The sequence below is a fragment of the Pituophis catenifer genome, unplaced genomic scaffold (assembly GCF_029215685.1).
Source record: "Pituophis catenifer annectens isolate HBS135680 unplaced genomic scaffold, rPitCat1.0.hap2 SCAF_3, whole genome shotgun sequence".
Lineage (NCBI taxonomy): Eukaryota > Metazoa > Chordata > Lepidosauria > Squamata > Colubridae > Pituophis > Pituophis catenifer.
The window spans coordinates 205,749,759-205,777,469 of NW_027256883.1; the positions used below are offsets into that span (position 1 = coordinate 205,749,759).

At 40.0% G+C, this 27,711-nt stretch overlaps 1 protein-coding gene across 4 annotated transcripts in view; it reads left to right on the plus strand.

The window, feature by feature from the left end:
- The first annotated feature begins 1,158 nt into the window (after nt 1-1,158).
- OSBPL2 (oxysterol binding protein like 2) overlaps nt 1,159-27,711 on the plus strand; it is a 63,132-nt gene continuing 36,579 nt past the window's right edge. Inside the window, exons 1-2 of one of the 4 annotated variants that reach the window (XM_070941785.1) lie at nt 1,159-1,188; nt 15,682-15,816. In XM_070941785.1, the coding sequence (XP_070797886.1) occupies nt 15,780-15,816 (37 nt within the window). In that variant the 5' untranslated portion in view covers nt 1,159-1,188; nt 15,682-15,779. Of the gene's footprint in view, nt 1,189-1,246; nt 1,333-10,299; nt 10,321-15,681; nt 15,817-24,315; nt 24,340-27,711 lie in introns of those variants that run through there. The other 3 variants (XM_070941784.1, XM_070941786.1, XM_070941783.1) reach the window with 3 other exon arrangements.

Sequence of the window (27,711 nt, forward strand, 5' to 3'; positions counted from 1 at the left end):
ACCACTAAGGACCCCACAATTCAACCCTGACCTGCAAATATTCTCTTCTATGGATATTTAAGAATGCTCTTGCAATCAAATGTTACAAAATGTGTGTAACTCAATCTAAACAATTATGGATAGCTTACTAGTTCAATGAATTACAATTACATAGTTTACACACATAATTATAATTACAATTACAATTATATTTCTTTGTCCAAGTTCAAAGGCGCAAGTACAAATCCCCAGTCTATGTCAGCTTTCTGCCAAAGTGACACAGGTGGTCCTCAACCTACGGCCACAATTGGGCCCAGAATTTATGTTGCTAAGTGAGAAATGTGTTGAGTCTGGCCCCATTTTACGATTCTTGTCACATTGGTTAAGTGAATCACCACAGTTGATAAATTAGTAACCCGGTTGTTAAGTGAATCTAGCTTCCCCATTGACTTTGCTTGTCAGGAGGTCGCAAAAGGGGATCACATGACCCCGGGACACTGCAACCGTTATAAATGTGAGCCAACTGTCAAGGTTGTAAGTGTGAAAAACTGTGGTAAATCACTTTTTTCAGTGCCCTTGTAACTTCGAATGGTCACTAAACGAACTGTTGTCAGTCAAACTATATTAGAATTACAGCTCTCACAATCGATGGCCATACCAGCAAGGGATTCTGGGAGTTGTAGTCCCAACACACCTGGAGCATCCCTGGTGGAAGGAAGGTTTCCTGTAAACCACAAGATGCCTATCTGGTCATGGTGATGGGACATCAACAATCAAATGAAACGCCTGCAAAAGGGGCACAGCGCCTGCTTTCTTCACCAAAGGCTTTCGGGGATCACGAGAGGTCCGACCGCATTCCGTTTATGACGCGCCAGAGCTGCTCGACGGGATTACTTTACCCCCATCTCATTTGCATGGCCTCGCCCCTTCTGGAGAACGCCATTGGCCGAGCAGAGCTGCCTTGAGGTCGAGTCCGCAAGACAATGCGCGAAAGCTCGGGTGGAACTCCAGCACCTCAGGCTTCTTGATTAGCATAATCCCCGCCCTTTCCCTTCCCTCGCGATCCATTGGCCCGCTTGCGGGAGGAGAGCGAGGCGGGCACGCCCGGAGTGAGGGGGGGAGGAGGGGGGGTCCTTCGAACGTCACGTCGCTCCGTCGCTGATGATTGGACGGCTTGACGCGTCTGTCAAGCGTTGGACGGGGAGAGGGGTACGTTGAGAGAGGAGGGGGTGGCGGCGGGTCGTACTTCCGCCTCGGGGAGTGTCGACGGGTCTTGCCGGGGGCTCGAGGCCGGAGAGGCGTGTGCGCGTGCGCACGCCCGCACCTCAGGACAGGGGACGCGCCGGGCGACAGGTAAACCCACCGCCGGCGGGGCTGGAAACAGCGGCCGTCCCCTCGCCAACCCTCCGGGGCTTCGCAGCTCGAGCCCGGCCGCTTGGCAGCGGGAGCTCTACGGTCCCTGTGGCCTGGCTGAGGGAGAGAGGGGACGGAGGAGGGAAGGCCTCGCCGCCTGAGGAGGATGGGGGGGGGTGCCGCCCGAACCATCATCTCGTGGGGTTAGGGAGGCGGTGCAGGCCCGACTGAGGGGAAGAATCCTCCTCCCCCCAAATGATGGGGAAATGGGAGTTGCCCTCGTTCCCTCCCCCCCCCCGGTTTGGGAAATGTCGAGGCATGGGGACGGGAGACCCCGCGGCGATCCAAGCGGGGAGGATCGTGACTCTGTCTTCTCAGTGGGTTTTCTTCTTGCTGGGGGGAGGGGGGTGGACAGCATGCCGGGGCTGGGCAGCTGGCCCTCTGCAGAGGTTTTTATAGGAGTTAAGCCGGGGTCCTTCCCTTAAATAGGTTTCTGGGAGAAGTTCAGCTAGTCCTCGATTTACAACGGTTCTTTTTTTTTTTTTAAAAAGCAATTTTAAAGGTGGGAAAAGGAGTGCTTTGCCCCCCCCTTCATACCCCTTGGTTCTATTGCTCCCTTTAAAATACGGTCAAACGTCCCCGACTTACAACAGTTCGTTTAGTGACCGTTCAAAGTGACGACGGCGCCGGGGGGGAAAAAAAGTGACTTGTGATCGCTTTTTTCACGCTCATGACCCTTGCAGTATGCCCGCGGTTAACCTGATCAGAATTCAGATGCTCGGCGACGGACTCGTTATTTATGACGGCGGCGGGGTCCTATGCGATCCCCTTTTGTGACCTTCTTAAGATGCAAACTCGACGGGGAAGCCAGATTCACTTAACAACTGGGCCGAGGAGTGACGTCAAAAAACGGGGCAAAATTCACTTAACAGTTTTTTTTATAGTTTTTAACTTCTATATGTATTTGTATTTATTATGGCTGTTCACCGCCCTGAGTCCTTCGGGAGTAGGGCGGTATACAAATATGAAAAATAAATAAATAATAAATAAATAAACAGATGCCTGGCTTAGCATAATGTAAATTTTGGAGATCGATTGTGGTCGTACGTTGAGGACTTACCTGTACCGGGTTGCTTTTTCTTCTGGGGGCTACCGACCCGAAGTTGAGGGTGGGTCAACTTGCTTCTAAGCTGAAGAGGCCTGTGGAGTCCTCGGCTTTCTCTCTCTGCTTCCTTGCTGGGCTTCTAGGAGATGATGGAGCAGCTTGGCCGGCAAGAGAATGTGAATGCTGATGGCTGCGGGCTGGCAAGCTTCACGTGAGGATGGCTGCGGTTCAGCCTGTCTAGATCATAAGATTATTTATTCTGTTTTAACTTTCCAGCCTGACTATTTCAGTTCCTTACACCGATCTCAGTTCCTTACACCATAATGAGGAAACAGATAGTCCTCTGCAGGTTAATTTAGCAACCGTTCAACGTTCCAAGGGCACTGAAAAATGAGACCGTTTTTCACAGTTACGACCTTTTGCAGCATCGCCACAATCATGGGATCAAAATTCAGACACTTGGCAACTGGTTCATATTTATGACCGCTGCTGGGTCCCAAGGTCGCGTGATCCCCTTTTGTGACCTTCTGATGAGCAAAGTCAATAGGGAAGCCAGATTCACTGAACAGCCGGGTTACTAATTTATGAACCCCAGTGATTCACTTAACCCACTATGGCAAGGTGATAAAATGAGGCAAAACTAACTTAACAAATGTCTCAACAACAGAAATGTTGGACTCAGTTGTGGTCTACCTGTATCTTTGGGCCTTGTCTGCTCTTCTTTTGTATTAGAGGAATAGAAGTTGTTTTCCATTTTTACTCAAATATTTTTTTTTAAAGCCTAGACAAAGGGAACCCAACTGGTGATCTTTGAAAATAGATGTCTAGGGTTTGGTTTAAATGCTGCATTGTCGTATTCTCTGTTCCTGAATTGGAACAGCTTTTCGTGATTGTGCAGCCATTCATCCTTGGTAATAAATAATAAGTTACAATAGATTGTAATTGTCCCCTTCCCCTTCTGACACCATCGCTGGTGCTTGGATTCCCAAGCTGTGATTGGTTTAGCTGAAGGTCTATGCACCCTCCCCAGTTCAAAGAATATGACTGTCATACCGGCATAAAGCTATCTTAAGAATGGGATGGTTCATTCTGGGTTGAGGAAAATGGCAGCCGTTCCTTGTAAATGAGGTTCCCTTGTGTGTCATTATTTTGGTTGACATTGAGGTTGACTTGCCTGGAGAATTTGCTATCTTGGGACGTGCTGAGGGCCATCAGGTTAGAAGCCTTGAAAGGAACCAGGGCCATCGGTAATTATAGCCTCATCTTTCTCTTCCAAAGCTGATGTGAGTTGATTAACAACTGTTGAGGAACAACAACTGAAAAGGATACTTCTTTATTGTGTGTATTATGTTGGCTATAATGTGACATAAAACGCAAAGTTTAATGAACTACTGTCCCAACACAACTAAGCTCTTTGGTGAAGGAACGAGTCACAATTTAAGGTGGGTTCACCCCATAGCCTAGTCTTTTAAAACATGTGTACAGGTGACCCTCGACTTATAATCGCAGTTGAGCCCAACATTTATGTTGCTAAGTGAGAAACTTGTCAAGTGAGTTTTGCCCCATTTTACAACTTTTCTTGCCACCGTTGTTAAGGGAATCACTGCACTTATTAAATTAGTAACACGGTTGTTAAGGGAATCTGGCTTCCCCATTGACTTTGCTTGTCAAAAGGTCGCAAAAGGGGATCACGTGACCTTGGGACATTGCAACTGTCATAAATGGGAGTCAGTTGTCGAGCATCTGAATGTAAATCACGTGGCCATGGGAATGTTGAAACGGTCCTAAGTGTGAAAAATGGTCATAACTCACTTTTTTCAGTGCCATTGTAAGTTCAGTCACTAAGTGAACTGTTGTAAATCAAGGACTATCTGTATATCCCTTAATTCCTTTCATAATGCAGTATTTGCTATTCTTTCTCCTGGACTGTCTCATCTAACAGCAAGGATTCTGCAAATTAGCTACCTCCCTAGTAAGATCTCATGCCTTTTCCTCATAGCGGTCAATTGTAGCCAGGCATTAGACTACTTTGATCACACTGGATTTTTTTTTTCCACCGCTGGCTCTGAATAATTGAGGATTTGAAAACATGCAGTAAGTTACTGTGAAAACATTTATAGAGGTAGTAAAACAGACTTGTAAAGATAGGGGAGCACAACATTATTTTCTTCTTGGAAAGCTACCACGAGAGCGCTAAGTTGAAATTCATTTTATTCTTTCCTAGAGAAATATGTTTTGTTTTTCTAGCTGAGTACAAGTAGCATTCAACTTCTAACCGCAATTGAGCCTAAAGTTTCCGTTGCTAAGCAAGATAGTTGTTAAGCAAGTTGTGCCCCCTTTTACAATGTTTTTTAACCACGGTTATTGAGCGAATTTCTGCAGTTGCTAAGTGAATCATGCGGTCGTTAAGCAAATCTGGCTTCCCCCATTGACTTTGCATGTTGGAAGCCAGCTGGGAAGGTTACAAAACTCTCATAAGTACCTGCCAGTTGCCAAGCATCCAAATTTTGATCATGTAACCATGGGGATACTGCAATGGTTGTGAGTGTGAAAGCCGGTCATAGGTCATTTTTTTTTAGTGCTGTTGTAACATTGAACAGTCACTAAACAAATTATCGTTAAGTCGAAGACTACCTGTAATTGTATTTGGATTTGCAACTTTTTAAAAAAAAATAATACCATGGAAAGATCCATGATTTCAAGATATTTTTTCTTGTGATGTGGAAATTGTAGCATAATGTGAATAGCATGGATGGATGTTCCCTGTCGTTTTCCCCATTTTACGACTTTTCTTGCCACATTTGTTAAGTGAATCACTGCAGTTGCTAAATTCGTAACATGGTTGTGAATCTGGCTTCCCCATTGACTTTGCTTATCAGAAGATCGTAAAATATGATCACATGACTCTGGGACACAGTGACCGTCATAAATATGAACCAGTTGCCAAGCATCTGAATGTAAATCACGTGACCATGGGGATGCTGCAACAGTCATAAGTGTGAAAAACTGTTAACGTCACTTTTTTCAGTTCCATTGTAACGGAATGGCCACTAAACAAACTCTTGTCAGTCAAGGGCTACCTGTATCATGACACTTTTCCCTGATTGATTTATGGCTAACCATATCTCCCTGGACCTTGAATTGGAAAGAAACTGTACCAAATTTGCTCCCCTTATTACTACATAATAAGCTTATGAGCTGATAGAAGATATTTTTTTGCTTAGATTTTCTCTTTTCTGCTGACTTTCAGATTCTTTCATGCTTTGTTTAGGGAGCAGTGTGCGATGGTTGGCCCTGTCATTCTACAGCAGACACAGACAAGTTACCATGGCACTGAAAAAAGTGACTTACGATCATGGGATCAGAATTCTAATACTTGACGACTGAGTCATATTTATGACAGTTGCAATGTCCTGGGGTCATGTGATCCCCTTTTGCAATCTTCTGACAAACAAAACAATTGTGTGACCAACTTAACAACTCATTTAAGAACTCTGGCAAAAAAGGTTGTAAAATGGGACAAAACTCACTTAACAACTGTATTGTGGAAATTTTGGGCTCAATTGTGCTGATAAGTCGAGGACTACCTGTATAATTGTCGTAGCCCACCGTAGATACTAGGGAGACTTAACACTTACGTTTCCTTAAATTGTGATTCTCAGACGCCATATCCATGAGCTCATCTATGAAATTTGCCTCTAACTTAATGGATGGAAACATATCAGATTTTAGATACCTTGCAGCTGTCATTGGTGCTGTGATTTAGTAGGGAAAAGATGAGTACAGGTAAAGACACCTTAAGCCTGTGTCACTATAATAATGGCTGGCGATAAATTGAAGGCAGCCTTATAGAGTCCCAGCAGGAAAAAACGATGTTGTAAAGTGTGCTTGTGCTAAGGTTGGGTACAAGTAAATACCCAACCTTTTGTGTTTTTTCAGTATTGATTACCACTTGGTTTGTGTTACACTGAAACTAGTTTGGAAAAATGTAAACTTTATTTCCTTTCAATGCATTCATCTTTCCATCATCCCTGTATGTTTGGAAACTACTTTCCAAAAATTATCTACTATTTTGGAGCTCCTTTGTACTCCATTGCTTCTGCAAAATTTAGTATTGGTCAAATGTAAATGCAAAAAACAAACTTATTTCAATATAGTAGATAAATAGTTGCATTGTGCACATCTTAAATGTGAATCAGAATCCCCAGTTTTTTTCTTGGCTTGGCATGCAAGTTCCGAGAACTGAAGGTCTGACTTTGATTCTTCACTTGTTGGATAACAGATAAAAGTGCATTGTTGAGAAGGGTGGTTTACTGAAATATTTTGCTGAATGTGGATATTGTATCTGGCAACACAATTTAGGATGCAATACGTGCAACCTTTGTAAATTTACATAACATCTGAGTCCATTGATGCTTACTTCAAAATGAATGCATTATATTACTCTATTAATTTAAAGTGCACAGTCTTTCAAATTTAAAATAAAAATATTCATATTTTGTTTCTACTTGCTCTTGCCTGTATGATCTTGTCCCAGAAATAATATTTGCTTTTTGCTTTGCAAATGTTTTCTATCAGGAAAGCAAAACTTTTTGCAATTAGTAGCAAAAGCGTATAAGTAAGAATAATTACTTCTATTACTCAGCAATTTACGAGTGAGGAAAGAGCATATTATTGTAATTAGGTGATTCTTCTGAAGTCATCTAACTTTTGAATTCAGTATAATCCACTTTGATGATGGATGGTGATTTAGAAATTAAGGATTAGGTGTATTGATACCCTGTTTCCCCCAAAATAAGACATCCCCTGATAATAAGCGCAATAGGGCTTTTGAGTGCATGGCAATAAGGCCAAGCGCTTATTTCAGGGTTCAAAAAAATATAAGACAGGGTCTTATTTTTGGGGAAATATGGTAGAAAATTGGACTGAATTAGAACCAATAAACATCAGGTGCTCTTAATATAGGGAAATATTATGCTCATGTGAAGACATTCACTAAATCGTTGGAGGCGCATCTAATTAGGAATTGCACAATAACCAAAACATGGATTAGGTGGCCTTTTAACTGATCCTTCAAGCTTTTATGTTTTTAGAATACCTGTACTGTAATGCATGAAGTGAGAACAAATTGGCAGTTAGGAAAATGTATTTGATGTGAACTGCATGACAATTAGCAATTGGGTGCAAACAAACAATGTTAAAAAGTTACGATATTTATGTAGCTACTTCCCAACCACATCCTAATTATATTAAAGTAACCAAAATATCTTTCCGTTCCTCAAGGCATGTCACAACTTTTGAGCAGCCCTAATGTTTGGAAATTGAAAGTTGAAAAATTTGACACGCCCTAGCACTGCTTTAATCTCGGTTGCTTTCAGATGCAGAAGTGGTTAAAAAAACAACAACTAACCAGTGAAATAATATCTGCAGATCTGTTAAAAATATTTTTTTACCATTTTGCCACATAAAAGATGTTTTGGCATTTTTATTTTTAATATAGAAATCAAGGGTTAATTTTGGTTAAGAAGCCTTGTCTAAAATATTAAATATAATGATTCCTTGTCAGTGGCCTGACATATTGCTTTAGTGAAACAGAATTAATGTTGAATGAATAAATCTCATCCAGTCTTTGGATCAAGTTCTTTTAGTCTTATTCATTTATCACCGTTGAGATTTATATCTAAAATGTAAATTGTAGTTGGCTAACTAAACCACAGTGGTTTACAGAAATACGTTTTCCAAGTCATAAAAATCAGTGATGGCAATAAGCTGTAATTAAACCCATGATATGCCTTAGTTAAAAGTGGAGCAAAAGATTTTGGTGGCTTGTCTCTGCTTGGGGATCATTTGCATGACACTGAATTTTAGTTTTACATGTGCAGGCAAAGTCAATGGCGTTATTTGCACACCAGACTAAGCATTCTGAATGGTCAGGAAGAATTGTTCCAGAGTTTCTCCTTTTTTGTTAACCATTGCGTAACTCGTTAAGATTTTGCAACTGTGCTTAAACTAAATTCAGCAAAACAAGTCTTGAAGTGGCTTATTTTAAATTAATTGGAACCAATCTTATGTCATCCATACGTAGTAGTTAAACCCAGTGCAGACACTTCTTAGTTTCTCTTTACGGTCCTAAAAGGAAGAGTGAAGCACGTATAAACCTGATATTCACAGCAACATTTGTCTGCTTTCTCAAATCGCAATAAACCAAGTCAGGATGAAAGAAGACTTTAAATAAAGTTCTGTAGATCTGAATTAGTTACATGTAGGAGATAATCCTGTGTGGTAGTTGACTTCAAGAAAAATGCATGTGGTTAGGTTTTCTGGTATCATGTGCTTTGCAGAATCCATTTGTTTCAAATACAGGGCCTGGTGGCTCAGCAGACTAAAAGCATTGTGATTAACACCAGCTGTCTGCAATTACGATAAGTTCGAATCTCACCAGGCTCAAGGTTGACTCAGCCTTCCATCCTTTCTAAGGTAGGTAAATTGAGGACCCAGTTTGTGGGGGCAATAAGCTGACTTTGTATAAATATGCAAAAGTATGAAGGCTATTGCTTAATGCATTGTAAGCTGCTCTGAGTCTCCAGAGAAGGGCGGCATATAAATCAAAATTAAAAAAAAATAAATAAAAAAATAAAATAAAAATCAGTATATACTGACATTTTCTGAAAGTGAATACGACCTAAGTGTCTGGAAGAGGATCATTTGTCCTTAATTTAAACTACAAATAGTCCTTGACTTGCAACCATTCGTTTAGTGACCATTTAAAGTTACAACGGCACAGAAAAAAAGTGACTTGTGATAGTTTTTCACACTTATGACCGTTGCAGCATCCCCATGGTCACATGACCAAAATTCAGTGTGACACATATTTATGATATTTGCAGTTTCCCGAGGTCATGTGATCACCTTTTGCGAACTTCTGACCAGCAAAGTCAACAGGGAAGCCAGATTTACTTAACCGTGTTGCTAACTTAACAACTGTGGCAAGAAAGGTTGTAAAACGGGGCAAAATTCACTTAGCAACAAATTTGGAGCTCAATGGTGGTCATAAGTAAAGGACTACCTGTAGTAGAAACATTAGGGAAATGTGACCCTGTAATGCTGGAATTCGTATAATACTAAGAAACATTACAAGGGAGCAATGTCAAATGTAAATTTTGGACTTCAAGAAAACCATTACTTTTACTAAAGTGATGAATAGGAGACTCTGGTGGGAGAAGCTAATGTGTAAAGTGCTCATGGTATGCGAGTGAGGGAGAACCTAATTTTTGGTAATACACCAGGCCTCAGGACCCTCTGGAAGATGTGTGCGAGGACTCTGTTCTCATGCAGCCTCTGGAGCAGGGGTATCAAACTTGATTTCATTGAGGGCCATATCAGAGTTGTGTTTGACCTCGGGTGGGGGGGCAGATTGGGCGTGGCCAGCTCGACATCACTCGTGTTGGGGGCACCTGCAGTGCCAAGTGCTAAAGCAGGACTTCCCTCAACCCTCCCTCCCTCTCATTATAATCTTCCTTCCTTCCTTCCTTCCTTCCTTCCTTCCTTCCTTCCTTCCTTCCTTCCTTCCTTCCTTCCTTCTTTCTTCTTCCTTCCCATTGTCCCTTCTTTTTCTTTGTCTTTCCTCTTTCCCTTGCTCCTTACTTGTCCTTTCTTGGGTGCTCAAATGTAAAAGGGGAAACATTTCTCCTTTCGTTTTGTTTTTAGTTTGTTTTGCGAGCCCTCTGCCAGAGAAAACTTAAATACCCCAGCGGAGTCAAATGAGGCATTTTCTGAATTTTTTGACACCCGGAGGCTCAAAAGATTCACCATCCCCATCCGCAGACCACAGGTTGAGAACCACTTCCCTACAACAAGGAAGTTGAATTCTAGTAGTCCTTGTGGTGAGTGTTTCCTGACTTGGCTTCAAAGAGCTGACAAGATACATATAGAATCATAAGGCTGGAAGGGACCTTGGAGGCCTTCTAGTCCAACCCCACTGCCTATTTAGGCAGGAGTCCTTATACCATCCTTTCCCAACAATCAATCAAATGGTCCAATCTGTTTTTTTTAAAAAACCTCCAGTGATGAAGCACCCAGAACTCAGGGAGACAAGCTATTCCACTGATTCCTTATTCTCTGCAGAAAATTCTCCCTGTCAGAAAAATTCTCCTTATTTGTAGGTTGGAACTCTCTTTTAACAAGCTTGCACGCATTAGCGTTACTTCTTGTTCTGCCCTCTGGTGCTTTAGAGTATCAATCAATCCCTTCTTTTCTATGACAGGCTAAATCAGGGGTCCCCAAACCTGGCAGTTTAAGACTTGTGGACTTCACCTCCCAGAATTCTCCAGCCAGCTATGAATTCTGGGAGTTGAAGTCCACAAGTCTTAAAACTGCCAAGTTTGAAGACCTCTGGGCTAAATATTCCTCCTGCCCCCAACAAATGTTCTTCTGGCCTCTCCTTTTGGCACATGCTCTGAATCTTTTGTCGATCCCTTTTTTGGCTGTACTTGTGTACCTTAGCCAGTTATCCTTTGGGCGAGGCCTCTGATTGCCTCACGATCTATTGTTGGGCAAGGATTTAATCTCCATGAAACCTTTAATTGTGGCCTTCTTTAAAAAGATACGGGTGTACTTGTGGGTAGGAGAACCATGATCCTATTTTGAAACATTTTATAGGGCACACAGGGTTAGGTAAGGGTAGAGGTGGGCAGATTGTATGGAATGAATCCACGGGGAAATGAAAAGAAGATTATCCATCTTCTTTTCATTTCCCCATGGATTCATTCCATACAATCTGTCCACCTCTACCCTTACCTAACCTGTGTGCCCTATATGATAATCACGCTAAAAATTGCAGTTGATACTACCCAAAGGTGCTTTCTCAGGAGGCAATTGGACTTTCTTCTTTTATCTTTTGAAGATGTTTCGCTTCTCATCCAAGAAGCTTCTTCAGCTCTGGCAGGCTAGTGGGGAATGGAAGGATTTATATTCCTTGCAGACAGCTGGTAATCTGCATCTTTTTAGCAAGTTGTTGAAGCACGTGGAGGTTTGTCCGTGTCCTCAGGGTCACCTGAGTGGTGCTCCTGGTTCCTGTAGTCTGCAATTTTTCTCTGGAAATCTATTCCTACTCCCACACCATTCAAAGGGTGTTCATCCCAAATTGTATAGCTAAAAGTCTGTAGAGATTCTCAGTCATCCAGGTCATGGTTATCCCAAAGGTGCTTGTTCAGGAGGCAACTGGATTTCCTTCTTTTTTCTTTTGAAGACGTTTCGCTTCTCATCCAAGATGCTTCTTCAGCTCTGATAAGATAGTGGGGAATGGAAGGATTTTTATATTATTGACATTACAAATGAACGGGTCATCTTTCGACTTGCCACCAGCTGCACCCGAGTTCTGAAAATGTTGTCGTTCTGTAATTCTTCTGTCATTGAGATGGCTAGCATTAAGAGATGTTGAATGCCAGCTCTACAGCTAACCTATAACAAACAAAAATAAAGAATTATTTCAATCAATGTATTTATTTTGATACTAACTATATACAAATTACAGGTAGTTCTCAACAACAGTTCGTTTAGTGACCGAAGTTACAACATCCCTTAAAAAAGTGACTTAGGACTGCTTTTTCACACTTACAGCCGTTGTGGCATTCCCCTGATCGTGTGATCAAAATTCAGGTGCTATTTAGGACGGTTGCAGTGCCCCGAGGTCATGTGATCTTCTTTTGTGACCTCCTGACAAGTAAAGTCAATGGGGAAGCCAGATTCACTTAACAGCCGTGTTAACTAACTTAACAAATGCAGTGATTCACGTAACAACTCTGGCAGGAAAGAGGGGGCAAAATGGGGCAAAACTCACTTAACAGCTATCTCACTCAGCAACAGAAATGTTGGGTTCAGTTGTTGTCATACGTTGAGGATTCCCTGTAATAAAATCAAAACATTTCCATAATGCCTATGAAATAAATAAATAATCATTGGTAAAAGACAGGGCCGGTTTATCTGCAGAGCGCTTTTCTTTAAGGACATCTTCACTTTCTACCAGGTCAGATGGGATTGGCATGCTTCTAGTCCCTCCCCCTAAATCAGGAGTCAGCAACCCGCGGCTCTGGAGCCGCATGTGGCTCTTTTATCCCTCTGCTGCGGCTCCCTGTCGCTGGTTGGCTCCACAATTGATAGGGCTTTCGGTTAGGGCAGGTAGAGGAAAAAGGATGCTGTGCTAGGAGGAGACTCTATGGTGGGGGAACTGGACTTCCGGTCGGCTCCAGATTTGAATGGGGGGCTTCCGGTTAGGACCTTTGTGGCTCTTTGAGTGTTTAAGGTTGCCGACCCTTTCCTTAAATATTGCCATTTGATGGGAGCTAGGAAACAGTGCCTTTTCTGTGGGCTGCCCCTGCCTTATGGAACACTCTGCCCCCTAAAGTTTGGTGGGCGTCTACCCTCCTAGTTTTCCATAAAGCCCTGAAGACATGGCTTCCCCCCCAAGTGCTTGGGATAAGATTAATGGCTGTACATCTGAAGCTTGACTTAGTGCCAGGGTTTTGTTTTTAATGAGTTTGTTTTTAACAGCGTTTTTATGTTGTTTTGATTAGGAGCCGCCCAGAGTTTGTTATAAGATGGCAGCTATATAAATGCTTTAAATAAATAATAGAAACATTCCTACTAATGAACCAATTGTGCAATTAGAATTTTGGATAGTTACTAACAACTAGCATGTATGAGAATGCAAAAGCCCATTGTAGAGGCTTTTATTGATTGTTTCGTGGGCCACTTAGACTTTTTAAAAGCAAGAAATATAAAGGAACATCATCACTCAGAAGAAGAACCATACAGAAAGCAATAAAACTGACAGAAGTTTGACAACCCACCCTATTCCAGGGCCTGGGAGAAATATATATATATATATATATGTAGGTCTTTGGTTATTCGGGTCTTCTCCCACGTAAAATTGGAAGTGTCTTGGCGTGGGAGAAGACCCGAATAACCAAAGACCTGCATACAACCCCCCCCGAAAACCTGAGAAAACATATATATATATATATTTGTATCCCATCTTTATTATTATTTTTTTACAAACACCCACCTGCCGCCTCCTAATTTTCCTACAATGACAACCCTGTGACGTGGGTTGGGATGAGAGTAATTTGCCCAAAGTCTCCCAATTGGCTTTCACAACTAAGAAAGTGACTTGAACTCATGGTCTCCTACTTTCTAGCCTGGTGCCTTTCAAAGTTTTTCTGAAAATCAAGGTGTGAGCCATATAGATCACTGGGAAGATATCATACCTGGCAGCAAATGCAGAAAAGACATACAGATAATCTTCAATTTACAACTAGTCACTTAGTGACCATTCAGAGTTACAATGGACTGTGATGACTCCCCCGCACGCTTCTCCAGATACCTCTCCAGATAACAGCTTGGAGGAAGATGAACCAGTTCTGGGCACATCAGGAGGGGAGTTGGTCAATGGCTCCAAGTAGCTGTCTGAGAGTGATTTGGCTTGAAGCAGAGCTGCAACAGGACAACCCAGAGGCTTCAGGTGGGGAAAGCATGTAGCTGCAGCCGATCAGCGAAGATGAAGAGGAACTACCTTCTGCACCTGATCCCAAAACAGTAGGGCAGAGAAAAGGCTGGAACAGCGAAGGTCAGCCAGATTACTCATGAGGAGGCAGCCTCACCTTTCTTGATGGGCTGGACTAAAAATTCACTGTTTTAACACAGCAGACAGATGGAGGCGATGCTGGGAACAATGTGTTTGTTTCCTAGCTGTGTGTTCTTGCCTTGAACTTTGGATTGTGTCTCTTCAGCTGTTGCCTTTGCCTTTGTTGCTTTTGCCTAGTGGACTGCACTTGCCTTTGCCTTTGTCTTGAGGACTAGTGTTGGCTTCATTTGAGTAGCCTGTGAAACTCATTGGGGTTGAGCTGGTGCCGGCGCAGGGAATTTCACTGCTGTTGTAACTTTGCATGGTCAGTAAATGAACTGTTGTAAGGCGAGGTCTACCTGTATTCCAGGTGTGGCCTTATTAAGGCTTTATAAAGCAGTGCTAATACTTCATGTGATTTTGATTCTATGCCTCTTTTTATACAAACATGAATTGTGTTAGCTTTTTTGGCTGCTGCCACAGACTGCTGGCTCATATTTTGGCTAGCCTATTCCATGTTGAGCTTTATAAGGGATGATGTGCATCTTGAATTGCACCCAAAAGCCAACTGGCAAGCATTGGAGTTTGCACAGCACTGGGGTCCCATGGATGTACCGAAGCATTCCTTTTACTGCATGTTCTATATGTTATTTACTGTAGAGTAAATAAACTCTATTATTCTGTAAATAGAATCATTGGAAATATCTCACTTCTTTTCCAATCTAACAAAAAGTAAGATTTGATGGCTAAAATAACATTATGATCACAAGTCCATTTTTTTTTTACAACCTGATTGTGATCAAGGTTAATTTTTAAAAATATCCTAGCTGTATTTTTCCTTTCAATACATCACTTTCTTATGTTTTAACTTTACCGGTAGTTCTTGACTTAACGGTCACAAATGAGCCCAAAATGTATGTTGCTAAGTGAGAAATTCGTTAAGTGAGTTTTGCCCCATTTTACGACTTTTCTTGTCACGTTTGTTAAGTGAATCACTGCACTTGTTAAATTAGTAACACCATTGTTAAGAGAATCTGCTTTCCCATTGACTTGGCTTGTCAGAAGGTCACAAAAGGTGATCACATGACCCCGGGACACTGTAACCGTCATAAATATGAACCAGTGGTCAAGCATCCAAATGTAAATCACGTGACCATGGAGGTGCTACAGTGGTCATAAGTGTGAAAAAAGGTCATAAGTCACTTTATTCAAGGGCATTGTAACTTCAAATGGTCACTAAATGGACTGTTGTAAGTTGAGGACTACCTGTATTAAATTCTCAGAGCAGTAATCTAAAAACCCATCTCTCTCTCCATAACTCAGGTGGTAGAACAGAATTTGCTAAGTTTTAATTCCTCAATTTTGTGCTGAATTTTTTTCTTATTAAATTCCTTAGTTTGAGAAGGCTGGTTTAGACAAAACCTGACAAGAGATGTTGCAAACCAAAGTAGCCTGCACACTGTAATTGCTTAATTTATTTTATGAAGTTGCCCAATGTAATTTAGAAATTTAATATGTACTAATTACGTTGGGTAACAGCATGAAACAAATAAGGGGCTGGGTGTTTTGAGATAACCCAGATAAATAAAGAACATTATTGTTTTTCTTCCTCCTCTCTATTCAGGACATCTGGAACTATTTTGCTTTTATGAAAACGTGATCGCATCAATAACAACTATGCATTAATGAGATACTGAAGAGAGATAAAAACCAACTAAAAGAATGAATAGTGAAGAGGAATTTTATGATGCTGTCACAGGTAAGTTAATCCTGTATAAAGTCTACATTTGTCAGAAACCAGGATCCTGTGTTTCTGTCCTGTGGGGCACACACATAATAATGCTGGGAAGGCAGCTGTCTTAGGGCCCATAACATCTGCTGGGTTCCCTCCTTCCCTATTCCTTATGCCTTCAATTTTTTTCTTTCAACAAAACAAGCCTCTCTGATTACATAAGGCAGAGATATCAAACTGGCGGCCTGGTGGATGGATGAGTCACACGCAGGCCACACCCACCCTAACTCCGCGAAGGGAAAACACACACGTCATGTGACAGCAACGTGATGTGGCAAGTTTGACACCCATGACATAAGGCCTTGGAGCCTAGTGGACGAGCAGAACCACTATGGTTTCATCACCATACCTCCTGCTCTTGAATCAACCATTGCTTTAGCAGTAGCCATTTATTTATTCATTCATTCATTCATTCATTCATTCATTCATTCATTCATTCAATTTATATGCCGCCCCTCTCCGAAGACCCAGGGCGGCTCACAATACACTCAAAAAAGCACTATAAAAACACTTAAAAATTAAAAACATTAAAACCCATTCACACCATTCATGGCTGGATCTCGTCAGATCGCAAAGTGAGATCAATGGCCCCAGGCCTTAGTGGAAGAAGAGCCCTTGGAGGTCCTAGTTGACTGCTGTCCTCTCTCCATTGCTCTTCTTGTTGTCCTCCTTCCTGCTAGCGAAGGAACCCAGAATGAACAAGGTTCTCAGGGGAAGGGGTACCAGTTTATGAAACGCAAAAGAGCAGGGTCACACGTGAAGGTCCAACAGAATCTTCTCAACTGATGGTTAGTACCTGCTTAGAGTCAGATAAGAGTCTACGGAATTCAAGAGGGACTTGTGGCTATAGAGGAATTCTAAGCTGATTCCTCTTTTAACTCTGCCCCCCAGGTTCTACCACTCCTTTTCTTATAGAGCTTCAGTTATTCCCATGTTTGTCTGAAATGGAATAGGGTCTCCTGCTTGAGCAGGGGGTTGAACTAGAAGACCTCCAAGGTCCTCCCAACTGTTGTTCTGTTTGTTTCTCAAATTGTTAGGCAATTATTTTTGCTTAGGAAATCCTTCCTTCCTTCCTTCCTTCCTTCCTTCCTTCCTTCCTTCCTTCCTTCCTTCCTTCCTTCCTCCCTCCCTCCCTCCCTCCCATCCATCCATCCATCCATCCATTGGGCTATAAAAGGAGATAAAAGCAAAATCCCTAACCCTAACCCTAATCTCAGGGCATTCATTCTTAAGTACCTTAATTTAGTACCCTTTTTTTTTATTTATTTATATGCCACCCTTCTCCGGAGACTCAGGGCGGCTTACAATGCGTTAAGCAATAACCTTCATACTTTTGTATATTTTATACAAAGTCAGCTTATTGCCCCCACAACTGGGTCCTCATTTTACCTATCTTAGCTTAAAGGATGGAAGGCTGAGTCAACCTTGAACCTGGTGAGAATTGAACTCGCAGTAATTGCAGGCAGCTGGAAGCTAAATACTACCTTTTAACAGTAGCATTAGTCTGCTGCGCCACTCAGACTCCTATTTATTTATTTATTTGTTTGTTTGTTTGTTTGTTTGTTTGTTTGTCCAATTTATATGCCACCCTTCTCCGTAGACTCAGGGTGGCTTACAATGTATTGTAGCAATAGCTTGCATACTTTTTTGTATATACCTGCTTATTAGGGCTTTCGCCCCCCCCCCCCCCCAAGTGGTGGTGTTCTATACAAAGTTGGCTTATTGCCCCCACAATCCGGTCCTCAATTTACCTACCTCGAAAGGATGGAAGGCTGAGTCAATTTTGAGCCTGGTGAGATTTGAACTTGCACTAATTGCAGGCAGCTGGCAGCTAAGTGCTAGCACTTAACAGCACTTTAGTCTGCTGCACCACCGAGGCTCTTAAACTCTACCTAAACTACCACCCTAAACTCTAATCATATGTTAATTTTATAAACTTGCCGCTACCAGGCTGTTCACACATTACTAGTTTTCTATACAGATAAAATTATTATTTTGTAAATGAGGTTCAATTATAATATAGTTAATTATGTGCATCTCTCTTTCTCTCTCTCTCTATCTTTTGCATATGAGATTATGAATATGCCTGTTAGTAAGTGCTCCTGTGCTGACAAAAATAAACTAGAAAAGAGAAAAACTAGCACTCTTTGAACACATGGTCATGCATTCTTAGTAATACCCACAGCCCAGCATATTTGATGGTCATCCAGAGACTTGCCATATTATTTTAGACAAGCAACATGCAAACATAAGGAATTAATTGGCTCCTTTGGGCTTCTTAAAGCTTACATCAAACAGGAAGGCATAACCAGATGGCCCTTTTCTTGTTACTTCATTGAAAACTAGATTCTAATGGAAGTTAAATAGCTGTGATGGTGGTTAGGGGAAAAGGCAAAAGGCATACTTTGGTTTGAGATAAGTGGACTCAGAACTTTGTGAGGGATAGAGGTGTAAACAAAAACTAGAAAAACAGGTGACTGCTGTTTTCAAAACTAATACGCAATACTGGGAAGGCTAAGAGTTTAGCAACAAGAACCTTGCTGTTTAACAATGTTTTCTTCAGTGGAAAAAAATATTATCAGATTGATCACCTTGGAAATATACCAGAACAGAGGATTCTCTCCTAATTGCAAATAATTACATTATATATATCCCGAAACATTGGGAATTACTACCTGCAAAATAAAGAGTGCTATTTTGCTTTTTCTCCAAGCTCTGTAAAAATAGTTCTGTGAATAACAAAGTATATACATAAAATGTGTTCTAGCCATTAACAGTTCTGTATAAATGCCAAAACAATTTTAAACATTTGCCATCATTTATTTAATTAGACTTCTACCGCCCATGATGGGGAAAAAAAAGATTTTCAGCAATTATATCAATGTTTTTTGAACTTGGCAACTTTAGGATGCCTACACACTCAGAATTTCCCAACTATCATCACTTTCTTCTGTTCTAAATTAGGCTGCAATTGGCACGCTAAATTAAGTAAGTACCTTCTTGGGATGTGTCGACTGGTCGTAACTCAATGACAACCTGTAAAATTGGGTTCGGTCACGTGATGTTACATATCATTTGTTCTGTTCAAGTTCTGCATTCACTTAATACAATTCCGAAAGGCAACAAGTTAAAGACTCGACGATCGATTTATTCAGTTTCTGGATTGTATTTCAAAAACAGTAAAAATAAGTGTTCACAATTGTTCTCAACGTTGTGTTAAAAGCTTTTTCAGATTCAGCCAGGTCTCTGAGAGTTCAACCTTGTTTTTGTAATTCTTTCAAACTACATAGCTGATTAGAAGATATTGCAGCTGATGAGGTGTTTCTGACTATTTCAGTGAGAGAGTCTCAAGAGATTTCATGTTTGTTTCATTAAAGATTAAATCTTGCAATCTATAGGAATTATTGCCTCTCCATTGATCAAGCCCATACAGTCCTAGGCTGCATCAAGAGAGGGATAGTATCAAGATCACTTGAAGTCTTAATACCACTTTATACCGCTTTGTTAAGACCACGCTTACAATACTGCGTCCAGTTTGGTCACTATGATACAAAAAAGATGTTGAGGCTCTAGAAAGAGTGAAGAGAAGAGCAGCAAAGATGATTAAGGGGGTAGAGGCTAAAACATATGAGCAGTTGCAGAAACTGGATATGTCTAGTCTAATGAAGAGAAGGACTAGGGGTGAAATTATAGCTTTTTTCTAATATTTGAGGGGCTGTCACAAACAAGAGGAGGTCCATCTATTCTCCAAAGCACCTGAGGGCAGGACAAGAAGTAACGGATGGAAATTTACCAAGGAAAGATCCAATCTAGAACTAAAGAGGAATTTCCTGACAGTGAGAACAATTTAACCAGTGGAACGGCCTGCCTCCAGAAGTTGCGGGTACTCTAACACTGGAGGTTTTTAAGAAGAGATTGGACAGCCATTTGTCCAGAATGGTCCAGGGTTTCCTGTTTGATCAGAAGATCTACAAGCTCCCTTCCAACTCTGTTATTCTGTTATTCAAATTTTTTCTATGTATGCTTTAGGTAATTTTTTTTTTTTAAAAAAAAAATAAAGTAAATTATATATTTTTTTCACCTTGTGAGTCCACAATTCTTTCTGTTGTTTTTGTTTTGGCAGGATCATCCATCATTCTAAGAAAGTTTTCATTCTAGGAATTATAACTTCATGTTTGGGGAAAGTATTTGCTTTCTCTTTGTGCTCAGTTTAAGATTTATACCCCACTGAAATCTTGACAGAATTGAGATCTTCTTTATTTGAGTGATTTGGTGAAACCAGTCATCAATATTTTAGGTTACATATAGAGATCCTTAAATTGTAGGATGATTTTACCTATGCGAGACTTGTAATGTGGCTGAAGAATTACTTATACATTTTTTGAGATTACATTGCAACTCTCGTAATACTGGTAGTCCTCGACGTACGACAGTTCATTTAGTGACTTCAAAGTTACAATGGCACTGAAAAAAGGGACTTGTGACCATTTTTCACACATATGAGCATTGTAACATCCCCATGGTCACATGATTTACATTCGGATGGTTGACAACTGACTCACATTTATGACTAGTTGCAATGTCCTGGGGACATGTGATCACCTGTTGCGAACTACTGACCAGCAAAGCCAATGAAGAAGCCAGATTCACTTAACAACTGTGTCACTAATTGAACAATTGCAGTGATTCGCTTAACAAATGTGGCAAGAAAAGTCGTAAAATGGGGCAAAACTCACTTAACAAATTTCTCATTGAGCAACATGAATTCTGGGCTCAATTATGGTCGTATGTCAAGGACTACTTGCATTAGTTTGCAAAAGTTTAGTTCCATTGAAGCAGTAGAAGATTATCATAGCATTTTATTAGATTATTTCTGACCAGTTTATCTTATTTGGCTTGGCTTCCACCAATGCTTCTAAAATTCCATTGGAAGAATTAACAGACATTCCTAAGCTGATATCATATTTATTTATATACAAAACTGAAACGAATAGATGAAATATGTAAAAATTATTTATGCAGCCATTAGAATCATAACCTTGAGTGTCCTTTTTTTAAAAAAAAAAAAGCATTAAATTGACCCCGTCCCTCTGAAGGGTTAACACCAGTTTGGGAGAGTCAGCACACTGGTTACTCCTGATTTTTATTTTCTTTGTTTCTCAAAACATGTTTTTGCCCTAATTGAGGCCACGCTATTACAGACCTAGGAGAAAATACCATTAAGTTCCAACACATTTTTTTATAAAAAAACCCCAACCTATTCCAGAAAAATCTGGAATTAAACTCGTTGAGTTAGCTTCTTTATAAATAGAGACAGTCATGTTTTAATTACAGAAGATCATGAAGGGAATGAAACTGGCATCTGCCTTCTGAAGTGGTTTAAAACCCAGGATTAGATTTTGCCACCCTGATAAACTGGTAAAGAGTTGGCTTTTTATGACGCGGCACTTTGGTTTAATTTCTTCTGGCCGTTGTCGATTGTATCTCCTTTTCTGCAGAGATTGCATTGACTGAAAATAAAAAACATATTTGTACTACTGAAATAGCTGGGCATAATAATAACAACACTGACTTACGTCATCTAAAAAACGAAAGTCGTGTTCTTGACTCTGAAAGAAACTGTACAATGTGTCAGGATATCCAAGTCTTGACACTCTCCGTTGGCATCATAACATCCTCCATGCCAAGGACTCTTTGTGGAAACTCCTCATGATGATGATGCGTCAAGATTGCTTTCAAAATGACATATTTAACTCGGAGGCACTAATGAAAGAACACTTCGTTGCTGCATTGCACCTCTTAATAATCGGCTGGGCGGTGTAAACAGGGCAGGGAGGGTTACTTGCTTGCTTGCATAGAGAACAATTCCTGTGCTTTGAGTTTCTAGGTGGAGATTTTTTTTTTCTTCCTCCCAGATTGTTGATCTCAAACTGTGAGCTTTGCTTTGCTAAGAGGTTGGACCTTTCGCTCAGGAATTCTTGACGGACGATTGACATTCAGGTTGAAAATCTTCCTCTTGCGAGAGAGCAAGAGAGTGGCTTTATTTTCTATTTGCAGGGTTGGTGGTGGTGTTTTTCCCTTGTAAGCCATAAAAACATATCTCCTCCTGTGTGTGTTTGTGTGTACGTATAGGTTGTCCTCGATTTATGACCAGAACTGAGCCCGAAACGTCTGTTGCTAAGTGAAACATTTGTTAAGTGATTTTTTGCCCCATTTTATGACTTTTTCTGGTCACAGTTGTTAGGTGAATCGCTGCAGTTCTTAAATTAGCAACATGTCTGTTAAGTGAATCTGGCTTCCCCCTTTGACTTTACTTGTCAGAAGGTTGCAAAAGGAGATCACATGACCCCAGGACGCTGCAACTGTCAGAAATCTCAATCAGGTGCCAAGTGTCTGATTTTTTGATCATGTGACGGGTTGCTGCAACATTTGTGTGAAAAATGGTCATAAGTCACTTTTTTCAGTGCCATTGTAACTTCGAATGGTCACTAAATGGACTGTTGTAAGTTCTGGACTCTGTGTGTATACATATATATATATTTGTATGTATGTATGTGTGTATATACACATATACATTTACATACATACATATATATATACACACACATACATATACATATACACCTTTGTTATATATATAATGTACAATTTTTATGATAATTAGTGGAGATGCAGTTCCAGGTGTAGAAGTGGTTCTTTGAAGTGATTCTTGCTCTGCTCTATTTGATCATTTTATCAACATTCCTTTTAACGTTTATGGATTTCAGTTTCTAATAATATAACAGCGCTATGAGAATCCAATATGAACTGATATTTTCTTCTCTTCCTAAATAGTCTGAGTACCTAAAGTTTGGCTAGTGGTTTAACATTATAATGGTCCCCAACTTCTTTAATAAAAGTTGCATGCAAAAGACTCTTAACGTGGCATTTTTCTTATTCCTGAATTCCATATTTCGTTCTGGGTTGTTGCTTAGTAACAGGGTGGATAAAAATCAATGATTTTTTTTAAAAAATCAAAAAAATCGGATTTTTTTGATTTAAATCGGATTTTTTTATTTAAATCAGATTTTTTTGATTTTTATTGAATTTATTTTAATAAAAAACTTTCGGGGTAAAAATCTATCGTAAGATAGTTTTCTATTTAAGATACATAAATAATTTAGTTTATTCAGCATGAAATGGAGCTTAGTTATGTAGCACAAGGCTGTATATTCTGCAACACTGGGACTATCGGTGAGTCAACAGCGGGTCAAAGGAGTAGCAGAGATGACAGTTGCTCTTTAAAAATATGATTTAAATCGAGTTGATTTAAATCGACTCGATTTAAATCAAATCCACCCTGTTTAGTAATAAAATGGCATTTATATAAAATGTCTTATAGAAAGCATAGCTACACTATGGAATTCAGAACCACTAGATGTGGAGGTGGGCCAACAACTCGGCTTGAGAAATTCACGAATGCTGTTAGTTTAGATGACCGTGGCTCGAAAACATTAGAGAACATGATTCTTAAATATCAAGCGTTGAGTGAATAAATGGAAGAAAGTCATCAGCCTTCTACCAATACTTGTGACCTTCCTGAATGTTTCTGTCCACCCATAGCGTGGTAGACTAGTGGGGCTCTTATCTTCTCAAGTGCTTGTGAAAAACATGTTTGTGTATAAAATATGGCAACTAATGATTAGGTCAAGGAACTGGCCCTGTTTTTTTGGGGTTGCAGTTGATAGGGCTTGGTGGCTTACATTCCGCTGAGCATATTAAATTGTAAGAAATATATTCATGTGTTTATTTATTTGGCTTTGAACTACCGTAAAAATTACTAAAAGTATATGTAATTGCAAGTTGGTAGTAGTAATGTATTGTGTGTGGGTAAGGTATATATTTTTTGCCTTAAGTATGTTCAGTTATAAGGGTCAAGTTTCCAGAAGGATTTTGACAAACTTAAAAAGACTTTGGATTCTGACGTCATTTAAATTAAAGACCTTATCTGCAAATACAATGATTTTTGATTACTTTTTAAGGTTACAGATACTGAACTATAAATCTTTTGGAGTCTGTTCTCGTGTGTCTTGTACTTTCTTCGATATCAGGAGAGCATGGACTATTTGTTTGGTTTATGATTAACATTATCTTTAACCGTTTATTGTTATATAAGTACATATATTTTATGATTTGTGACATGCATAGCCTGTAGAGAAACAGATGTTTCTTCCCCTAGTTCTGTGTAGTTCCCTTCTTAGTTACCTTACTCTAAAAGATTTGTGATTTTTAAAAAAAAAAATACATCACCTTGCCTTTTGGCTTTTATGTGCATTTAAATATAAGTTGCTGCATTTCAAAGGGTAGTCTCATTCCTTTTATAATGTACTACGATGACTCAGGCTGGCTCACCTTCCTGAATCACCTGGAGGTGGAGCTTAGTCAAATGAGGACTGCTGTTACTTTTCAGGATGTGGAGGAAGAAGAAGACTTCTAAAAACAAGCTTGCTCGTAAGTCACCATTTCTCATGTTGTTTTTAATACCAAAAACACTGTTCTTACAACCTACTGAAGCACATTCAACTCAATTCTGAGTGGATTATGCTTTGAAGTGTTTGCTGTTTAAGGAGTTAAAAGGAATGCTATTGTTGCTATGGATGATAAACGTCTTAAGAAATCGTATGAGTTCTTGTGTGTGGCCACTCCATCCTTCAGTGGCCATGAAAGCCAAACCCAACCTTGATTTTTCATTTTTTTTTGTTTACGGTTAGATTTCCTCTTCTCTTCTGCAAACTTTGCTTTAGGTTTTCTCTTGTTGTTTGACATTTGAGCTGTGTAAACAGAGAACAGCAATACTGTATTCTTTTGAGTCAGGTCCTTGAGATGTCATCAGTTGTTTTTACTTTTAAAATGATAAAAAAAAAAACTAGATAGAGCATCTATCATGGATTCTCCAGCATTATGTCTGTTTTGTATGCGCAAGGGACATATGTGAGTGAGAAGAAGTTGGTTGGGTTTTTTTGCGGGAACAGTGTGTTTTGTTTATTTGTGAACTTTAATTTGGTTTCTTGTTAAGCTCTGTAATTAACTTTAGGAATACAAATATCCAGAACATGGATAATTAGATTTAGTAATTTTATGTGCAAATTAACCTTTGAAAATTTATCTCTGTGGCTATTAATTGAACAAATTAATATTATTGTTGGATATATGGAAGTTTTGGGGTAACTTAAGTTTGCGTTGTTTAAAAGAGAGGCTAATAAAGTTAAACATTAAAAAAAAACCACTTGCCAAAGTACTTATGTTTTAAAGTCCACACACACTTGGTCTAAATATATGATATGAAGAAAAGGATATAACTCCTTTTTGAGTGCTTTTGAGGGCTCTTCCAACCCTCCTTCTGAATTTTAATATGTTTGCTGAAAATTGGTGCTATAGTTTCCTACAGTTTTGAGGAGAGAAATACAGAAGTGATATATTGCAAGCCGTACTATAGACACAATTCTAAAAACATCTACCCCATAATTCTAAAAACATCCTCCCACATACCTGGAAAATCCCAGCCCTGTCTAGTTTGCATGGTGCCCTACTCCTTGTATCCCTTGGCTTGAGGACATTGAGAAATTGCCCACCCCAAAGTCTGTGTTATATAAATAATGATAATTAGATAGGTAATGAAGTGACATCACTTATTTAGTTTTCAAGTTTGAACAAGACTTGCAGAGGACTGATGTGGATACCCATTCAGTTCTTTTATTGAAAACAGTTGCTGAAAATAGGGTCATACACAGTGGTGGGTTCCAAATTTTTTTACTACCAGTTCTGTGGGTGTGGCTTGGTGGGTGTGGCATGGCTTGGTGGGCGCGACCTGGTGGGCATGGCAAGGGACGGATACTGTAAAATCTCCATTCCCTCCCCACTCCAGGGGAAGGATACTGAAAAATGTCCATTCCCTCCCCAATCCAGGGGAAGTTTACTGCAAAATCTCCATTTCCTCCTGATCAACTGGGACTTGGGAGGCAGAGAATAGATGGGGCTGGGGCCAGCCAGAATTTTTACTACCGGTTCTCCGAACTACTCAAAATTTCCGCTACCAGTTCTCCAGAACTGGTCAGAACCTGCTGAAACTCACCTCTGGCCATACACCTTTAGTCAGTCCACGATATGTAACTTTCTGAAGCTTATTAGAAAGTCTTCAGATCCTTTCCTGGTACCGGGTATGTGACTCCATACCTGTCATATAGAATGTGCTGTAGCATTTTTGGTAGTCTCTGAGCAGGGTGGTTTTAATGCAGACATTTCATTGGTAATGAAACATAATGTGAGAAAATCACCAAGCTCAGAGAGCACCAAGGACTCCGTAGTTCAACCCTGAGCTACAAACATTCTCCTCTTATCAATGTGCTGGAGAGATGTTTTTGCTACATATCAGTACAGCACCAGTTTGTGTTTACATACCCCCAGAGACTTACGTTATTTTTATAATTCTTAAATTTTGTTTGAATAACGTTATGTTCAATTTGTGTACCCATTTGTGTAAATGTATTTCACACGTACGTTAGAAGCAGCTTTTTTAACACCCATGCAGGCTCCCATGAATGCTATTATTATTATTATTACAATACTAAAATTAGGTATTGTGATACCTTGGGATCTGATTATCATTAGATAATTACAGTTGCTTCTCCTGAATGTTCTGATGTGGTGGCACAAATTAATGTGTGACATCATCCTTTACACTGCCAAGGGGAATAATAGTAAAACAGGATTTCGCCACCTGTAACTCTTTTTTCAGAGCTGATGCTTCAGTTAAAGAAACCCTAATCCTTTACCTCTCACAGTCTGATTAATTGATGGATCAGTTGATCGTTGATCAGTAGACGTCAGGTATGAGGAAAACATGCTGGACTTACCATAATGTAATTGGATTGCACCAGGAAATTTGTTCATATTGTGTTTCAACAGATGATAGCTCTGTTTCTTGCTTGTTCTGTCTCACAAATATAGATAGTGAGTCTGTAAGAGACATTAGACCAAAAGCTTCTAGTTCAGATATTTCTAGCAGTTTGTTCTGGCTGTGCTGGCACAGTGGTTAGAATAAAGTATTGCAAGTAATTCTGCCCACAGTCTGGAGTTCGACCCTGACAGGCTCAAGGTTGACTCAGCATTACATCGTTCCAAGGTCAGTAAAATGAGGTGTCAGAAGGCTGTATAAAGCCTCATGGAGTTGAATAACAGAGTGCTACTGGTATTGTATTATAGCCTGCTTTGTTTTTTAACATTCGAAGTATTTAAACTTGTCAAATACGTGATGTACATGTATTGGTCACTAGTTAAAATAGTCGGAATTTGTACGTGCCTCCATCTGATTTACATTGCATGGTATAATTCAATAAATCTCGAGGACTTCAAGTTGTGAAAAACTGACATTATTCACTATTGAAAAATCAGCAGTTTGAAGGGGAAACTAATGTACTTGTTTGAGCATATTAGAGAACAAAAATGTGTCTGGTCATACATCTCAAGAACACCAGTTGTGATATTTCTACAGTATAGCAGGAGCTGATCATGTCCTTATTAATTCCAGATATTGTACAGTATGTGCTAATTGTATTGCATCAGAAATTCTTTAAACCAAGATACCCACTGGTTTTGTGCATAGACTGTGTCAGGAAGTCTATATATGTGATAAACGTGCAATATTCATATTTAGTCATGAATCAGAACTAAGTGGGACATAGGGACATGGTTGGAATGCGAGAATCTACCATGAACAGATTTGAAACAATGGGATGTTTTCCATAAAATAGAATTTTATTTATTTCTTTAAGATCATTTTTTTTTTAATTTGATTTATATGCCGCCCTTCTCCGGAGACTCAGG